Source organism: Zophobas morio, unplaced genomic scaffold (assembly GCF_036711695.1).
Source record: "Zophobas morio isolate AGI-343-1 ecotype UQ-CSIRO unplaced genomic scaffold, CSIRO_AGI_Zmor_V1 ptg000006l, whole genome shotgun sequence".
Taxonomy (NCBI): domain Eukaryota; kingdom Metazoa; phylum Arthropoda; class Insecta; order Coleoptera; family Tenebrionidae; genus Zophobas; species Zophobas morio.
In genome coordinates this window covers 8434724-8453889 of record NW_026972111.1, presented here as the reverse complement: position 1 = coordinate 8453889, position 19166 = coordinate 8434724, and the positions used below count along the sequence as shown (strand labels likewise).

Below are 19166 nucleotides of genomic sequence, written 5' to 3'. Positions count from 1 at the left end.
ATTTATTAAACTATGATATTTATGATTTTATAATCGCTTATTACTTATCTGAGGAAATTTTATTCGTGGTTTTATTCAGATTCGAAAATGCATTTCTTTGAATATTTAAAATTACGTAGTTTCACCTTGAAGAAACACTCAACAACAATTATGCCTCATTTAAATGTGTTCATAGTTTATAGTTAAATATTTTGTGCATAAACTGTGACACCAATCAATAAAATAAAATAAGCAACGACTCAACGACACTCAAAAACTTAAAAAAAACAGTGCCAACGTGATGACGTTTTCAACTGAATACCCGTCATGAACCAAAATTCGACGTAAACTAACACAAACTTAGAAAATAACTTTATTTTAGTAATAATTTAATATATAGTGCTAATTACAATCTTTAATAACAATCATCCCCATCCGGATAACTCCTGAAACTATCAAACCGCTTGACTTCTGGATCACAAATCGTCCCCTTTATGGCTTCGTCGGTGTAGGCCGACATTATCCTAAAATTATACTCTTTCTTGTTCAGTTCTCTGTACAGAAAAAATGGCAATCGATTGGACAAAATCCACACACTCTGTCTCTCCTCATTATCAATCTTCAAGTCATTGGGGAAAACCAAGCTCTTCGTACTCTTGGCAACCACACCTATATTATCCCTCTTATACGGCTTCCTCGAGTCCCAGCACCCAATTGAATCCCTCGTCACCATATTGAAAAACATTATTGCATTCCTGTCCATAGCAGACGCAGAAACATGCCCGAACCTTCCCCTACTTTGACCCATAACCTTAAAGGCGTCTTTAACATCGCTCCATCCGGTCTCGTTACACACTACCGACGTCTTCACGTAGAATTCTCTGAAGCTGGACATTGGGTGAAAGTAGAGGATCCTGTCTTGTGCTTTGCGGTTATAGGGACTTAGAGACAACCCGAAGACTCCGTCGACCCATTCGAATTCAAGACCGTGGACGTTGTAAGCTGCTGCTAACGGTTCTGGGTAGAAGAGGTGGTCAGTGATTCGCCAACTTCTTCGTTTCTCCAAGCTGAACACCACCAAACCGTACCTCCACACGTCTGTTAGGTAGGCATGGACGTTGACGCAGTCGTTGTCGCGGATGTCTACGGCTATGTTGGAGTAGAGGCCGTCTTGTTTGATGAATTCTTCGGGAAGCTCGTAACGGAGGATGAGTTTGTTGGTGGAGAGGTCGAAGATGAATATTTGGGGAGGGCATGCTTGCTTGGGTTTGATGGTGACGTTGATTAGGCCGGAGTCGAGGACCCATAAGCGGCCGCAAGTGTCGGCTTGAACGCGAAATACTGATGTCAGGCCTTGGCAGGAAACTGAAACGTTAGAGAATGTTTAATGACACGTTTACAACACGTATGTTAATATAAAATTTTCACTTGAATCATTTTCATTATAGCGTGACTCTATGTACCTATTGAAAGCAAAATTGCTCGTATAACACGAATGGGTTTTCTCATTCCTTCAGGAACCTAGAGGAGGTGTAAGCTCCAAAAGATTCATTTGATATGACCGTTGAGAACATAAATGTACCAGCTGTGAAAATATTAGGAATGTGGACATATACAGGATGATTTCGAAATATATGTAATCATTGTGACGACAGTATCACGTAACATAGTAATGGGCAAAACCCCATGCACCACCTTCGATGCGATGCCACTGATCCATCTTAGAATGCTACTACCTTTTTACAATAAATGTTGTCCTTGACTAGTAATACAGGATTAAGCAGGTAGCAACATGTTTGCACGAATAGGTAAAATGACTACAGTGGCTGTGACTTTCAATCTTGAAACTCTTCGATAGTTTTTGGACATTGTGTGAATGTGTGAATTTTCATAAGACCAAATGTGAGTGTTGTGGCTGTTGAAAACAGCATTGCGAGTGAATCCTACTTGATCCGTAAACAGAATGCACGACGTGGAAATCAATGGGCTCCAGAGCTTTCACTTTTTGACGTGGTATGGATGTAGGTCATGTTCTTTCATAATTAATATATTTTGCACTACAAACTGTAAAACTCCAACTTTAGTGGCAAGTCGATGAGTGCTGATGTCGGGCTCTTCTTCGACGAATTCCAAAATTTGTTCTTCAGCTTGAAGTATCTTTCGGTCCTATCACGGCTACGATCGTAAGTTTGAGGGTTGAAGGTACCATGATCTTGGAGATGCTGCACCACTGATCCATAAAGCATTACCTTGTCGACACGCTCTGAATCGGAAAAATTTACCTTTCCGAAAAACGTTAACCGAACAGACGGCGGCAACCAACTGATACATGACTGGCCCTTATCGTGCTTTTGGACGTTGCTTATCAGTACACCATTTTTTTGGTTCTTAATCCAAGTTATTCTGTGCCATTCATTGAATAGTAGTTACGATCAAGAAATACTACCAGAAATATTTAGGAACGTGACCTTTACACAGTGCAATAAATTTTATTGTCTTGTTCCCCATTTTTTATTTTGCACAAATTTCAAGTTTTTATCTTCACCGTTTATATACCTCTTTCATGTACACCTACCGAATACCGACTATGTTGAGTTTTTCGAATTTTTAGAATATGCTGTAGAATTTAAACAACTAGTCTTATTAGCGGGGAATTTTAATATTTCCGAATTGGAAGACTGTGTTTTGTATAGAAAAAGTACTCTTTTCAATGTCTTCGATGCATTTTTACAGCTTAACAGTTCTCGTCAACATAATACCATAGTCAATTCGCACAATAGAATTTTGGACCTAGTAATATCAAATGATTTTTTGAAGATTGATGTAATTAAAGTAGCTGCTAAAATAAGATTGACTTTGGCAAATGAGATACACTCTAAGAATATAGAGGGCGGGTGGGCGGGGCTAGCACCTGCTAAGATAAGACTGATTTTGGTAAATGAGATACCGTCTAAGAAAAGAGAGGGTGGATGGCTAGCACCTGCTAAGATAAGGCTGATTTTGGCAAATGACCTACTCTCTAAGAAAATGAAGGGCGAGTGGGCGGGGCTGATACTAACTAAGATAAGACTGATTTTGCCAACTGACGCACTTTCTAAGAAAATGAAAAGTGCAGGGTATATCATTTGGCAAAATCAGTCTCATCTTGGCAAGTATTGGTCTCGCCCACCCACCTTTTATTTTCTACGAAGGTATAACTAAACACTACAGAAGGTGTTCAAAATTCTTGTCTTGTCCATATAATTAATTTATTAATTTTAGTTTCAGTTTCTAGTAGCGGCTAAAATAAGACCGATTTTTGCAAATGACATACCCTCTAAGAAAAGAGAGGGTGGGTGGGCGGTCCTAGTACCTACTAATATAAGACTAATTTTGGCAAACGACATATTCTCTAAGAAAATAGAGGGCGGGCGGCTGAGACTAGTATCCTATATCTTTTGGCAAAATCAGTCTGATCTTGGCAAGTATTTGCCCCGCCCACCCACCCTTTATTTTCTTCGAAGGTATACCATTTGGCAATATCAGTTTTATCTTAGCTAGTACTAGCCCCACCCACCCGCCCTCTACTTTTTTAGAGGGTATATCATTTGCCAAATTCAGCCGTATCTTGGCAAGCACTAGCCCCACCCATCCGCTTTATTTTCTTAGAGGGCTAGTACTAAGATTGTTTTAAATTTTTCAAAAAGAAAAACGGGGTCTCAAATTTAACTCAAAAACAGGCCAGGTCAGAATTTTCCAAAAATAGAACACCGAAGTCCCCCAGAATTGTTTTAAATAATTTACAAAAAATTATCCAAGGGCTCCCAAAATAATACACCATGGGACCCAAGAGTCTTTCGAATTAAAAAAAATATATAGGGGACCTAAAATTAACTGCGAACATTTTAAACGTGAAAACTTTGTCAATTTTTTATACGTCAAATATTTTTAACTGTTCACTCGATTTTTTTATGTTTTTAATATTTAAACGTCAATACAGATTTGAAAGTTACACCAGGGAAAGAAAGTGTTCTGCTTTGACTTAGAACTTTTGGAATTTGTGATGAGCTAATTTTGTTATTGAAATCCGTTATTGCAAACAGAGCTCACTATGTTGAATGCAATGGTTTCAGATCTAATTTTTTTCATGCCAATAGTGGTGTTATGCAAGGGTCAAATTTGGGTCTTCTATTTTTTGTTTAGTTGTTCAATGATGTTGCAATCTCTTGATTGTAAGTGAAATAAAGTCTTTCATGGACTGCCTTCGTTTGCAGCAAAATCTAAATCACTTATTTTGATAGTGTTAATAAGTTAATAGGGTTAAATGTAAAATAATGAAATTTGATAGAATATCAAAATTAAATGAATTTTATTACAACATCAATGGTACTCATTTAACACAATGTAAACAGTTCTGTGATGTAGATCTCCTAATGGACTCTAAGTACAATGTTTGCCTGATATAAAGCGAATGTACGAATCAGCAAAAATCGAGTAAGCAGTTAAAAATGTTTGAGGTATCAAAAATTGTCAAAGTTTTCAAAACCCTATTTTAAATGTTCGTAGTTATAATTTTAGAACTTTGATGTTTTATTTTCGGATAAATTTAAAGGAATCCGGTGCTGGTTGAATTTGAAAAAATCTTTTGAGCTTTGAGTGTTTTATTTTTTATGAATTTTGGAAATGTCTTGAGTGCCGAAGTGTTTTTTTTTTAATTCGAGAGACAGTCATTGAATTGATTTTGGGAAACCGTCTTTTTTTGAAAAATTTAAAACAATTTTGAGGTTCTAGGTATTCCTGTTTGGAAAGAATTTGAAAGTGCTTTGGAGCCTTTAGTGTTTTTTCTTACAATAATGTAATTAAATTTCTTAGAGGATACGGCATTTGCTAAAATCAGTCTTATCTTACCAGGTACTAGCTCCAGCCGCCCGCCCTCTAATTTCTTGCAGAATATTTAATTTACATAATTCAGTCTTAAAAGGTACTAGCCCCGCCCACCCACCCTCTGTTTTCTTAGAGGGTATGTCATTTGCCAAAATCGGTCTTAGTTTAGCTGGTGCTAGCCCCGCCCACCCACTCCCTATTTTCTTAGGGGGTATGCCATTTGCTAAAATCGATCTTATTTTAGCACGTACTAACCTCGCCCATCCACTCTCTATTTTCTTACAGGGATCTCATTTGCCAAAATCGGTCTTATTTTAGCAGGTTTTAGTAGATTTGGTACTTTTCCTTACATAAGAACAGGAGAAATTAATTCTTAAGTAACATAATGAATTAGGAGTGTAGCGATGGATATTAGAGTTCTCCGCCTCCTCTGTGCGATTGTTCATAATCCCATAGCCAATTAGCTAGAGTAAAGCGGACAAGGGCGTGATTACAAAAAATTTTGAAATCGAAACAAGAACTTGTTGAGATCATGTTATAAACTATACACATTTTTTGGACAAAAATGAATCTGTATTTAATAAATTTATTAGGGACAAATTTTGGATGGGAAATAGTACTTTTGTAGATCAACCTGATCCTCGGAATGAAATGACCAAAAATTAACAATGTTGTGTCCATTTAAACAACGAAATATCTTCCCAGTGGTTTAATTGTTTTCTATAATCTTTTTCTTCCCGAGCGAAAGCTAAGGAAGTATTGTAAAGTAAAGTCCATCTGACGACTGGCTACTTTTATGCTTTCTCGACATTTCATGACCCCATCTGTCTGTCATCTGTCATTAATTTCTCCTGTCCTTATGTAAGAAAATATACAATATTGTAACATTTGCAACATGATCTTTTAGAGTGTTGAAAGCGTGATTGATACAATTTTCAAACCAAACTCAGTTGAATTTTTAAATGCAACACTTGTTTCTCCCTATGGTCAAAATACACGTAGTTGGAGCCACATTGAGGGTCGAAATTTATGGTGAAATTGGAAGAAGCAAATTTTCAAATTACTAACTCTAAAAATTTTAATTGTTTGCTTTATTTATCCATGCTTTGGATATCTTGTGTCTATTGTCTACGTATATTAGCAATAAATTATATAATCCGATACAAAAAATCTAATTTTGGCAGCCCAGCTTCTACATTTATCACATTGAATGGGTGAATTCATTCATAACCTCATTTTTAAACCCGTTTTTAAACTAAAAAAACATACTCGACCAGAAAGATCGCGAATGACATATTACATATTTAGTTGAAGAAATAGAGCTTCGACTTGTACTGTCACCAAAACCAGTATAATTACGAGTAATTCGGACGAGATATTTGGATAGAAACTGTCATATGTTATACTGATAATGTGCAACCTGCAACGAAGTTGTAAAAAACTGGACGTTAACTTTCAAAATCTGTAAAAAAATTTACGACATCGCTCAAAATTAGAGAGCTGATGATTTAACACTGAAATCTTCGACACCATTATTTTTGGTAAAGAGTTATCAGATATTTAGTGATGTAATAAATATTTAGCAAAATATTCCCCTCCAACAAGTCACCAAACGAAGTACTGGATTTACAAAAACATTAAAATGAAAACTACGTCTTTAGTAACCACTAGGGTCACTAAAGGTGAGGTTAATTTAAAAGATTCTTTGAAAAAAAAAATTTTTTTTTGGCGTCCACCCATATATCTTTTTTTTGTTGTTTTAATTTTATTGCTTAGGATTTTGTACATGCGGTTTTTATTTTTTAAAATACTATAATATAACAAAGTTTAATTGCGTGTATAAAGGTGGGTCCGAATTTTTAGTTAGTTTAGAGATATATCATTTTGTGTTAATACTTACAATTTATTTTCTTACAAGATTAGGTAATTAATTGTGCGTGTTTTTCAAATCTTCTTTTGGTATTATTTATTCACTGATAATGAGGAATTAAACATTTTTATAATTATAGATGTTTATTGACGATGTTTCGAAGAAATGTTTCTCTTTTTCAAGGCTACAATTTAATTCTCGGAATCCAGAATACGTTTTTCAAGTTTTTACGTAAAAAGAAAATACTGTTATAATTATATATCCTTAATTCTATGAATTACATTGTAGCCTTGAGATTGCGGAAATTGTCTCGAAAGGTTGGGCATAAGAATCTAACAATGGAAAAGTGCAATTTTTCATTATCCTTGAAATACAAAGATTATTAATTTCTCCAACAATCAATTATATATTTAATACGGGAAGCTCAGGATTATGAACTATCTTATACATACCCATATGCAATTCTCAAATTACGTCCAGTATAAAAGAGCACAACATAAAATTTTACGTTGTGTATTTGTATCCAAAACGTTGAAGAATTCTAATTTTCAGCAAACTTGGATTTTCCTCAACGAGCAGCGTAATCTTGGAAATACCATTTGGTGAGATTAAACGGGTAAAACTGATATGTGGCTTCAAAAATAGAAAAATTGAAAAATAAAAAAAAAATTAATTTTAAAAATATAAAAATTGAAAAAAGTAAAACTAAAACACCGAAAAATTGATAAATTGAAAAATCAAGGAATCGAAAATTTAAAGAACCGGTAAATTCAAGAATCGAAAATATTGGAAAATGCCAAGACTGAAATATCGAAAAATTGAACAACTGAAAAACCTAAAAATCAAAACATTAAAAAGTCGAGAAATCAAAAAAAAATAATTAATCAAGAAATTGGAAAACTTGGGAAACGTAGACCTAAAACATCGGAAAATTGAGAAATTGAGAAATTAAAGAATAGAAAAATTGAAAAATCCCAACACTGAAATATTGGTAAATCGAGTAATCGAAAAATTGAAAATTTAGAAACGTCAAAAATTGAAAAAAAAAACAGTTTTAAAATAGAAAAACTGAAGAATAGAAAAATTGTAATCCTAAAACATCGGAAAATTGAGAAATCGAAAAATTAAGAGATCGAGGAATTAAAAATTTAGAGAAGCGAAAAATTCAAAAATTGTAATACCTACTAAAACATTGAAAAGTCGAGAAATTGAAAGAAAGTCATAAAATGAATTAATCAAGAAATTGAAAAACTGAAGATTGAAAAAAATGGAAAAACAAACCTAAAACATCGGAAAATTGAGAAATCGAGAAATTGAAGACTGGAAAAATTGAGAAATAGCAACTCTAAAATATCGAATTGAGTAATCGAAAAATTGAAAAATCCCAACTCTGCAATATTAAAAAATTGAATAATCGAAAAACTGAAAATTTAGAAACATCAAAAATTGAAAAAGAAAAAGAAATTAAGAATAGAAAATTTGAAAAATTTTAATACTAAAACATCGGAAAATTTGAAAAATCGAAAAATTGAAAAATCAAAAATGTCAAATATCAAAAAATTGAAGAATTGAAAAACTGAAAAATCGAAACTTGAAAAGTCGAAAAATCGATAAAAAAATAAAAAATCGATTAAACAAGAAATTGATAAATCGAAAAATTGAAAATTTGCAATCGTCAAAAATTGAAAAGTGGAAAACTTTGAAAACGTAAAAATAAAACATCAAGGCATCGAAAATTTGAAGAATCGAGAAATTGAAGAATGGAAAAATTGAAAAATCCTAGTACTGAATTATCGAAAAATTTAATAATATTAAAATCCCAACACTGAAATATTGAGAAACTCAGTAATCGAAAAAGTGTAAAATCCTAACACTGAAATATTGACAAATTGAGCAATCCAAAAATTGAAAAATTAGAAACGTCAAAAATTGAAAATTAAAAATCGAAAAATTGAAAAGTGGAAAAATTGCAAAAACCTAAAACTAAAACATTGAGAAATAGAAAAATCCAGAAATCGAGGCATTGAAAATTTGAAGAATCGAGAGATTAAAGGATGGAAAAATGTAAAAATTCCAACATCAAAATATCGAAATATAATATAATATAATATTTTGCAGTTTTTCGTTTATTGAACGAAAAACTGCAAAATCCTCTCGCTGAAATATTGAAAAATTGCATAATCCAAAAATTGACAATTTTAAAAATAGAAAAATTGAAAAATCGTAATACTAAAACATCGAAAAATTAACTAATCAAAAATTGAAAAACGAAAAATGGAAAACTCGAAAGTCGAAAATTTGCAAAATCGAAAAATTGAAAAACTGAAAAACCAAAACATTACGAAGTCCAGAAATTAAAAAAAAAAAATAAATTCGATTAATTAAGAAATGGAGAAATCCTACAATTTTGAAAAGTCAAAAACTGAAATTTTAAAAAATCTAAAAATTGAAAAATTGAAAAATTGGAAAAACGTAAAACTAAAATATCAGAAAATTTGAAAAGTTGAAAAATCGAGATATCTAGACATTGAAAATTTTAAGAATGAGAAACTGAAGAATCAAAAAAATCAAAAATTCAAAACAATCGAAAATCGAGAAATCAAAAAAATGACAATTTAGAAACGCCAAAAATGGAAAAATGCAAAATTGAAAAATTGAAAAGTCGAAAAATTTGAAAAGTTTGAAACTAAAATATCGGAAAACTGCGGAATCGAAAAGTCAAGAAATCGAGGAGGCGAAACTGAATAATCCAGAAATTGAAGAATCGAAAAATTGGCAAACTAGAACGTCCAAAAATAAGTAATCGAAAAATTGAAAAGCTGAACAATAAAAAAAGAGAAAAATCCCAAAACTGAAACATCTAAAAACCGAGTAATCGAAAAATTGAAAACTTAGAAACACCAAAAATTGAAAGAACAAAAAAATTTTAGAAATAGAAAATTGAAGACTGGAAAAATTAAAAAATTGTAATATTAAAACATCGGAAAATTGAGAAATCGAAAAATCTAGAAATTGAGGAAATCTAAAATTTGAAGAATCGAGAAACTGAAGATTCGAAAAATTGAAAAATCAATAACCTGAAAAATCGCAAAAATTGAACCGACATACTGAAAAATCGAAACATTGAAAAGTCAAGAAGTCGGGAAAAAATAAAAATTCGATTAATCAAGAAATAGAGAAATCAAAAAAATCTGAACCGTCAAATTGAATTTATAAAAAATCAAAATTCTGAAACGTTGAAAAATTGGAAAAATCAAGACATCTAGGCATCGAAGATTTTAAGAATGGAGGAATTGAAGAATAAAAAAATCTCAAGACAGAAATATTGAAAAATTGAAAATCGACAAATCGAAAAGTCAAAAACTTGAAAAATTGAAGAACTGAAAAACTGAAAAATCGGAACCTTGAAAAGTTGAGATATCGAAAACAAATTAAAAAATCAATTAATGGAAAAATTGAGAAATCGAAAAATCAAGAAATCGGGAAGTCGAAAATTTAAAGAATCGAGAAATTGGAGAATCGAAAATTTGAATAATGGAAAAATTGAAAATCGAGGAACTGAAAAACTAATAATATAGAAAATAAGAAATCGAAAAATTGAAGAATAAAAAAAGAGAAAAACCCTAAAACTGAAATATCGAAAAATTGAGTAATCGAAAAAATGAAAATTTAGAAACCCCAAAAACTGAAAAATAAAAAATTGCAATCGAAAAATTGAAAAATCGTAATTAAAACATGGGAAAATTGAAAAATCGAAAAATCAAGAAATCGAGGTATAGAAAATTTCAAGAATCGAGAAAATTGAAGAATGGAAAAATGAAAACATTCCAACATTGAAATATCAAAAGATTGAATAATCAAAAAATTGAAAAATTCCAACACTGAAATATTGAAAAATTGAGTAATCGAAAAACTGAACATTTAGAAACATCAAGAATTGAAAAACAAAAAAATTTTAAGAATAGAAAAATTTAGACTGGAAAAATTAAAAATTTGTAATACCAAAACATCGGAAAATTTAGGAATCGAAAAACCAAGAAATCAAGGAATCGAAAAGTCGAAAAATATGTAATTGAAAAATCAAAAAAACTGAAAAATCTAAAAATTAAACAATTAAAAAACTGAAAAATCGGAGCATTGAAAAGTCGGAAAATTGAGAAAAAAAACAAAATATATATCAATTAATCGAAAAATCGAAAACCTGAAAAATCGAAACACTGAAAAGTCGAGAAATCAAAAAAAAATTCAATTAATCAAGAAATAGAGATTTCGAAAAATTGAAAATTTGGAAAGGTCAAAAATTGAAAAACAAAAATTGAGAAAATGAGAAATCGAAAAATTGAAGAATAAAAAAAAGAGAAAAATCCTAAAATTGAAATATCGAAAAATTGAGTAATCGAAAAATTGAAAATTTAGAAACGCCTAAAATTGAAAGATAAGAAAATTGAGAAACTTAAAAATAGAAAAATTGAAAAATCGTAATACTAAAACATCAGAAAATTTAAAAATTGAAAAAATCAAAAATCTGAAAAATCAATTAACTGAAAAATCGAAAATTTGAACAATTGAAAAACTGAAAAATCGGAACATTGAAAAGTCGAGAAAGTGAGAAGAAATTAAAAATATCAATTAATCGAAAAATTGAGAAACCGAAAAATTGAAAATTTAGAGACGTCAAATATTGAAAATTAAAAATCGAAAAATTGAAAAGTGGAACAATTGGAAAAACGTAAAACCAAATCATCGGAAAATTGAGAATTAAAAAAATCAAGACATCGAGGTATCGAAAATTTGAAGAATTGAGAAATTGAAGAATGGACAAATTTTAAAATCCCAAAACTGAAATATTGAAAAATTGAGTCATCCAAAAACTAAAAATTTAGAAACGTCAAAAATTGGAAATTAAAAAATCGAAAAACTGAAAAGTGGAAAAATTAAAAAACAGTTTTGGTTAGCATTTTACCATCTACATGATATGCCTAACATAGATACAGAATTTGACAACAATCGATCTGGTAGTTTTGGAGATTATCTGTTTAATAAAAATCCGGACAGAAAGCAGACAGATAGACAGGCAGACAGAGGGAAACAGAAGTTATTTTTTCGTTCTCTAGGGATCATGAAACGTCGAGAAAACATGGAAGTAGCGGGTCCTCCAATGGACTCGATTACTATACTTCCTTAGCTTACGCTCGGGAAGTTGCTGAAAATTTATAACACAAAATAACTCAAGGAGAACACTTTTTTTGTGGTTGTGTATATACTATACCGGGTGTAGAATCGTTTTCTGAACATAGGGACTTTACATGCAAAAGCAGAAATTTGAACATATTTGCTCCCCTAATTATTTTAGAACAAAACATTAAAAACAAAATTTGTACAGATTTAACAACTGTAAACAAACCCTTTTTTACTGGCTAGACCGGGTTACAGTATTTTGTAGGAGGAGTAACACCTTATAGTATTGAAATAAAAAAAAATTATAACAAACATTGTTTAACAATTTTAGTAAATGACGACCATCTGCTAGAAAGTTTTTTTCCCATTGTATGGTTTTATATAAAAAAATTAGTAACAATTTTTTCCTAGACTAATTTCAAATATTTTCCACATCGCTTGATTCGCTAGTCCCATATCAAAAGTCTGAAATAATTTTACGAAAAAATTTGAATAGAATATCAGCCAAAACTGCTCCATTTGTAGGCTTTATCTTAAGATTATCCGAAGACACAGTATAATATTATGACAGCAAATATTAATAATTCAGATGTGCTAATTTCTTACTTGTGTTATGGTAATCCCAATTGGGGTATGGTACCAGCTTTGGTGTAAGTTCTTTGGGTGTTTTTGGCAAAACAGCTAAAGTAGCGGGAACTCCAGGCTTCCACTTGGGCATGGTGATGAAAAGGCGGTCCTTATAGACTTCCACTCCCAGTGGAAGATTATTTTCAGGAATGAAATCTCCGTTTGATAAGGCGAACTCTCGATCTTCAGGTGTCTCATATTGAAAATCCATCATTTTCCATTGGTACCATGTCACAAAGGGGCCTGTGCGTTCGGCGGGCTCGTAGTTATTGGGAACGTCGAGTAGGCCCAGTTGGAGGAAGAACGGCAAGAGGTTGGAGATGGGACCATATTTATCCACTAAAAAAAAACATCCTTTAATGTATTTTCACCTTTGTGTCTGCAAATTTCTTGCAACACTAGTTATTTCTCTTTCATTGTCCTTGCACTTGAAACTCCTTAATAATCAGGTCAAAAATCTGCAAACTATTTCAGTTACATAACTGCATAATAACGTAATTCCTGCTACTTATTAATTAGAAAAACTAGTCACGTCATCGCTCACCGCTTTTTTGTACCATTTTTTCCAAGTTAATCAAATGCATAACATGTAATATTTATTGACTGAGTTAATTTATGAGCACAAAAAAAACTCGATCAATGTGAAAGTAAATTTTGAAATAATTTTTAACGTAAAATTTTAAAAATGTGAAAGTTACGATTTTGTTCCTGTGTAACATGTGTTATTTAATTCTGAACAATAACTATTATAACTCTATAACCGACGGTAAGTCAGCCATTTGGTTATTTATTCTGTCTGAAATCAGCAGGTGGATAAATCACAGAATGTAGAAATTTGCAATTATTGAAGCTCAGTGGTCAAACTTGGAGCTTTTAAAACGTGGTCACAGTGAATTACTCAGTGTAAACAAAGCAGCGAAGGTTAAATCGTTTTGTTCCAGTTTTTATTCAGATTACGTGAGAAGACTTTTACTTGCATATAACTGTAAATTTTTTGTTACCGGAGCAAATTACAATGTGGTTCACTCATTTTAATGAATATTAAGTTTCCTTCTAATTTAAACAAACAAAACAGAAATTCGCTTGCATGTTGTCGATATTTTTTCTATATTTTAGAATATTTTAAGCTATTTAGTTAAGTGTTTAAAAGTTGCAAGACCCACAGTAGAACTAATTTTTTTAATTAGAAATAAAACCGTGAGTTGCACCATTTTCTTTTCGTGTCACGATTTTCATAAAAACATTATTCACAATTATCACAAATTGGAAGTAAAAGGTGCTGTGAGCGTCATTAATGAATTTATCGTTAGTTCCTAACGCAATTTTCGTGATTTATGTTCTAGATTTGCAATTTTTTGCGGAGGTTATTTAAATTGGTTGCTACCGGTGGTATTCGTCAATATTAAAGTATTTATTTTTTGTTGGTTTTGTAATCAACTGAAAATCGATACCTCTGGGATAAATATTCATTTGGTTGTCACTGTCGTTAATTCCGTTTGACTTTCTATTCAGACAAAAGTTAAATGTTCACATATAGCGGATGTCTCACAAAAATTCTTAGAAGATTACAAAACTTATCTTTAAATGGAGAGCAACAGAATAGTTAACGGAATCTTGCCCTGGTGTAGGAAATCATATACCTAATTTAAACATCATTAAAATAAAAAAAATGGCCAAAGGTTGTTTGGACAGAACTTTCCTCGCCGCTTCGTTGAAAACTTATGAATTTTTTTGCGATTTTTGTTTTGCTCTATAAAGTAAAAACCTGTAGCGTGAATTTTTTAATTCTTCAATTTGTCATTTTTTTTTTCAGTTTTTCAAATATCCAAATTTTAAATGTTTCAATTTTCATATTTTGCTATTTTTTGATTTGAGCTTCTCAAGTTTTTAATTTTTATTTCCCAATTTTTCGATTTGCAGTTTTTCCTTTCGGCATTTCATGTTTTTATAATTTTTTGTTTTTTCAATTTTTGGACTCTTTCATTTTTCGTTTCTTCGAGTTCTCAATTTGCAATTTTTGGTTTTGGTTTTTTATTTTCTTTATTTTTACAAATTTTCGATTTTTCAGTATTTCGATTTTATAATTTTTTAATTCTTACAATTTTGTATCTATTCCAGCTTAAAATTTTTCTGCTTTCCGATTTTCCAAATTTTGGATGATTCATAAATTTGCAGTTTTTTCGATTTGCAATTTCACGAATTTTCAGTATTTACATTATAAATTTAATTATTTATTTAATTATAATCCAATTTTTCAGTTTTTGGATTGTTCAATTTTTCATTTTTCATTTTTTCTATTTTTGGATATGCAATTTTGAGTTTCGGTTGTTTATTTTCTTTATTTTTTATTCTTTGTTTTTTCATTTTTAATTTTTATAATTGACGTTTCTTCAATTTCTGACTTATAATTTTTTTGTTTCTACAGTTTGTGGATTTCGCAATTTTTCGATTAAAATTTCTCGAGTTTTCAGTTTTTAATTTTTCAATTTTTGGATTCTTTAATTTTTCGTTGCTTCAATGCATTGCAATTTTTGGTTTGGATTTTTATTTTCTTTATTTTTACAATTTTACGATTTTTCAATATTTCGATTTTATAATTTTTTAATTTTTCCAATTTTTTTCTGATATCTATCCCTTCGAGCTTCCATTTTAAAAATTTTCAATTTTCCGATTTTCCAACTTTTAGATGTTTCAATTTTTATTTTTTAATTTTTGGATTCTTTAATTTTTCATTTCTTTAAATTTTCGATTTGCAATTTTTCGTTTCGGTTTTCTATTTGCTTTATTTTTACAAATTTTTCGATTTCTAATTTTTTTTCAATTTCAATATTTTCAATTTTTTGTTTCTTCAGACTTCCGATTTTTCCTTTTTTTTGTTTTTTAGATTTTACGATATGTATATCTTCGAGTTTTCATTTTAAAATATTTCAGTTTTCCAATTTCCCAACTTTTGCATGCTTCAGTTTGTAAATTTGCAATTTTTTTTGATTTGCAATTTCATGAGTTTTCAGTATTACATTTAATTCAATTATTTATTTATTTATAATTTAATCTTTCAGTTTTAGATTTTTCAATTTTTCATTACTTCAATTTTTGGATATGCAATTTTTCGTGTTGGTTTTTTATTTTATTAATTTTTAATTCTTCGGTTTTTCATTGTTCTAATTTCCAAATTTTTCGATGTGAAATTTTCCAATTTTTAGATATTGCAATTTTTTGATTTGAGCTTCTCGATATGCAGGTTTTCGTTTTAGTTTTTCATGTTCTTCATTTTTTTAATTATTTCATTTTTCAATGTTTCGATTTTTACTTTTTTGTTTCTTCATTTTTAATTTTTATAATGTTCGTTTCTTCAGTTTCTTGATTTATCATTTTTTTGTTTCTTCGATTTTACGATATGTATATCTTCGAGTTTTCATTTTAAAATTTTTCCCAACTTTTGGATGTTTCAGTTTGTAAATTTGCAATTTCACGAGTTGTCAGTATTTACATTTAATTTAATTATTTATTTATTTATTTATAACTCAATTTTTCAGTTTTTAGATTTTTCAATTTTTCATTTCTTCAATTTTTTTGTTTCGATGTTTTATTTTCTTTAATTTCCAATTCTTCTTAATAATTTTTTAATTTTTCCGATTTTTTTACGATATGAAAGTCTTCGAGTTTTCATTTTAAAAATTTTCAGTTTTCAGATTTTCAAACTTTTAATTGTTTCAATTTTAATTTTTGGATTCTTTAATTCTTTATCTCTTTAAATTTTCGATTTACAATTTTACGTTTTGGTTTTTTATTTGCTTTTTTTGGATTTTTCAATGTTGCGATTTGTAATTTTTTTTTCAATTTCAATGTTTTCAATTTTTCGTTTCTTCAGTCTTTTGTTTTTTCGATTTTACGATATGTATATCTTCGAATTTTCATTTTCAAATTTTTCAGTTTTCCGATTTCCCAACTTTTGGATGTTTCAGGTTGTAAAATTTGCAATTTTTTTTTATTTATTTATGATTCAATTTTTCAATTTTTAGATTTTTCCGTTTTTCATTTCTTCAATTTTTCGATATGCAATTTTTCGTGACGGTTTTTCATTTTCTTTATTTTTTAATTTCATCAGTATTTCATTGTTCTCATTTTCGAAATTTTCCTATTTTCAATATGAAATTTTTCACGCAATTTTTTTATTTGAGTTTCTCGAGTTTTTAATTTTTAATTTTTAATTTTTATGCATCTTTATTTTTTATTTATTCGATTATTCAATATTTCGATTTTATAATTTTTTTCTTTTCATTTTTAATGTTTTTAATTTTCGTTTCTTAAATATCTTGATTTGTCGGTTTTTTGTTTCTTCAGTTTATTGATTTCGCGATTTTTTAGTTTTTAATTTTTTAATTTTTGAATTCTTTAATTTTTCATTTCTTCGAGTTTTCGATTTGCAATTTTTAGTTCGGGTTTTTTAGTTTCTGTATTTTTACAATTTTTCGATCTTTCAATATTTCGATTTTATACTTTTTTCATTTTTCTTATTTTTTTACGATATATATCTCTTCGAGCTTTCATTTAAAAAATTTTTAGTTTTCCGATTTTCCAACTGTTAGATGTTTCGATTTTAATTTTTTTAATATTTGGATTCTTTAATTTTTATTTCTTTAAATTTTTGATTTCCAATTTTTCGTTTTGGTTTTTGATTTGCTTTTTTTACAAATTTTTCGATTTTTGAGTGTTTCGATTTTCTAATTTATTTCAATTTCAATATTATCAATTTTTTGTTTCTTCAATCGTCCGATTTTTCTTTTTTGTTCGTCTCTCCAATTTCTCGATTTGCGATTTTTCAATTTTTCATTTTTTTGTTTTTTTAGTTTGTAGATTTAGCAATTTTTCAATTTTGAATATTTCAATTTTTCGTTCCTTCAAATTTTCGGTTTACAATTTTTCGTTTCCTCAATTTTTAGATTTTTCATTTTCTTTATTTCTTTAATTTTACGATATGCATATATTCGAGTTTTCATTTTTAAATTTTTCAGTTTTCCCATTTTCCAATTTTTGGATGTTTGTAAATTAACAATTTTTCGATTTGTAGTTTTCAATATTTAATTTTACAGTTTATATATTTTTCAATTTTTCATTTCGTTTTTATTTTCTTTATTTTATCAGTTGCTCCATTTTTCATTGATCTAATTTTCCATTTTTTCTTTTTTTCAATGTAAAATTTTTTGGCTTTTAATTTTTCGATTTTCCAACTTTTAGATTTTTCAATTTTTCTTTTTTTCCATTTTAGATTTTTCTTAAATCCTTCAATTTTTGCTTTTCAATTCTTCTAGGTTTCATTTTAAATATGTATCTAATACTAATTATAATTTTTAACATTTTTCACTTTTTCAGTTGTCACGATTTTAGAATTTCTCCCATTTTTTAATTATCGGATTTTAAAATTTCTCACTTATTCGATTTTTCAGTTTTTCGAGTTTCAATTTTTTAATCTTTCAATATTACAATTTTTCGAAATTACAATTTTGATGATTCCATAATTTGCCGATTCGATTCGTTTTTCTTTTTTTATTTATAAAATTCTCAATTTTTACTTTTCGTTTCATTTTTCGATTTGCAATGTTTCGATTTTCCACGTTTTCGATTTTGAAATTTTTCGTTTCTTCAGTTTTTCGGATAAAAAAAGTGTAAAAACTGCAAAATTGCAAAAAATGAAATATTATAAATGAAAAACGAAAAAGAATGAACCGAAAGCTTTGAAAAATCTAAAAAGTGGAAGTCAAGAACTTGAAAAATTGAAGAAACGAAAAATTGAAAAATAGAAATATCAAAAGTTGAGAAAAACGAAATATTGTAAAATCAAATACGGAAACTTAAAGAAAACGTAAAATCGGATAAATACAAAAATTACAAAATTGAGAAATTTGGAAAATTGAAAGATCGAGGAATTGAAAAATCAAAGATTGAAAATTTGAAGAACTAAGTAAACTAAAAATTAGAAAATCAAAAGTAAGATGGAAGAAATAAAGGGAATGAAAAAACGAAAAGTTATGTTATAAAATCGGAAAAATGAAAATTAAAAAACAAAAATTTGGGGAAACGTCGAATTGAAAAATCGAAAAATCAAATATTGAGAAACTGAAAAATCGAAAAAAGAAAAATTGCAATATTGAAAAATTGTCAAGAAAAATCAAGAAATGGAAATGACGTCATCAATTTTTCAGAAGGGGATTAACCTTAGGAAAAGTTAAATTGCAAAATGTTGTTATATAATTTTGATTTTTTTTCCAAAAATTTCGATATCTAGGGTAAAAACTGAACACGGATTCATAAATCACATCTGAAGAATGATCTTATTTTATAAAATTGAAATAATATTTGCTAATTCAAATTTTGTAGATGACTTCATCTTATTGATGGTGGGGATTTTATTCAAATTCAATCTACATATAGAATTTGAAAACAATCGGTTTAGTAGTTTTGGAGATTATCTGTCTAATAAAAATTCGGACAGGCAACAGGCAGACAGATAGATAGACGGAAATGGAAGACCTATTTTTTCGTACTCTAATGCGTTAATCTTACTTATAATTTTGCGACATGGAAAGGGCGCTTTTAGGCTTGAATATTAGTTGTTTTGTCTCTTTCAACACTATTTAAGTTTCATTTT

The 19166-nt window shown here is 29.2% G+C and overlaps 1 protein-coding gene across 2 annotated transcripts in view; it reads right to left on the bottom strand.

Annotated features, from left to right (window-relative positions):
• Positions 1-336: 336 nt before the first annotated feature.
• The window catches only part of LOC135123485 (protein yellow-like), a 48730-nt gene continuing 29900 nt past the window's right edge, over positions 337-19166 (bottom strand). For both annotated transcript variants that reach the window (XM_064048159.1, XM_064048158.1), the window contains exons 3-4: positions 12497-12856; positions 337-1344 (exon numbers count right to left, since the gene is read on the bottom strand). In XM_064048159.1, coding sequence (XP_063904229.1) covers positions 395-1344; positions 12497-12856 — 1310 coding nt within the window. In that variant the 3' untranslated portion in view covers positions 337-394. The remainder of the gene's footprint in view (positions 1345-12496; positions 12857-19166) is intronic.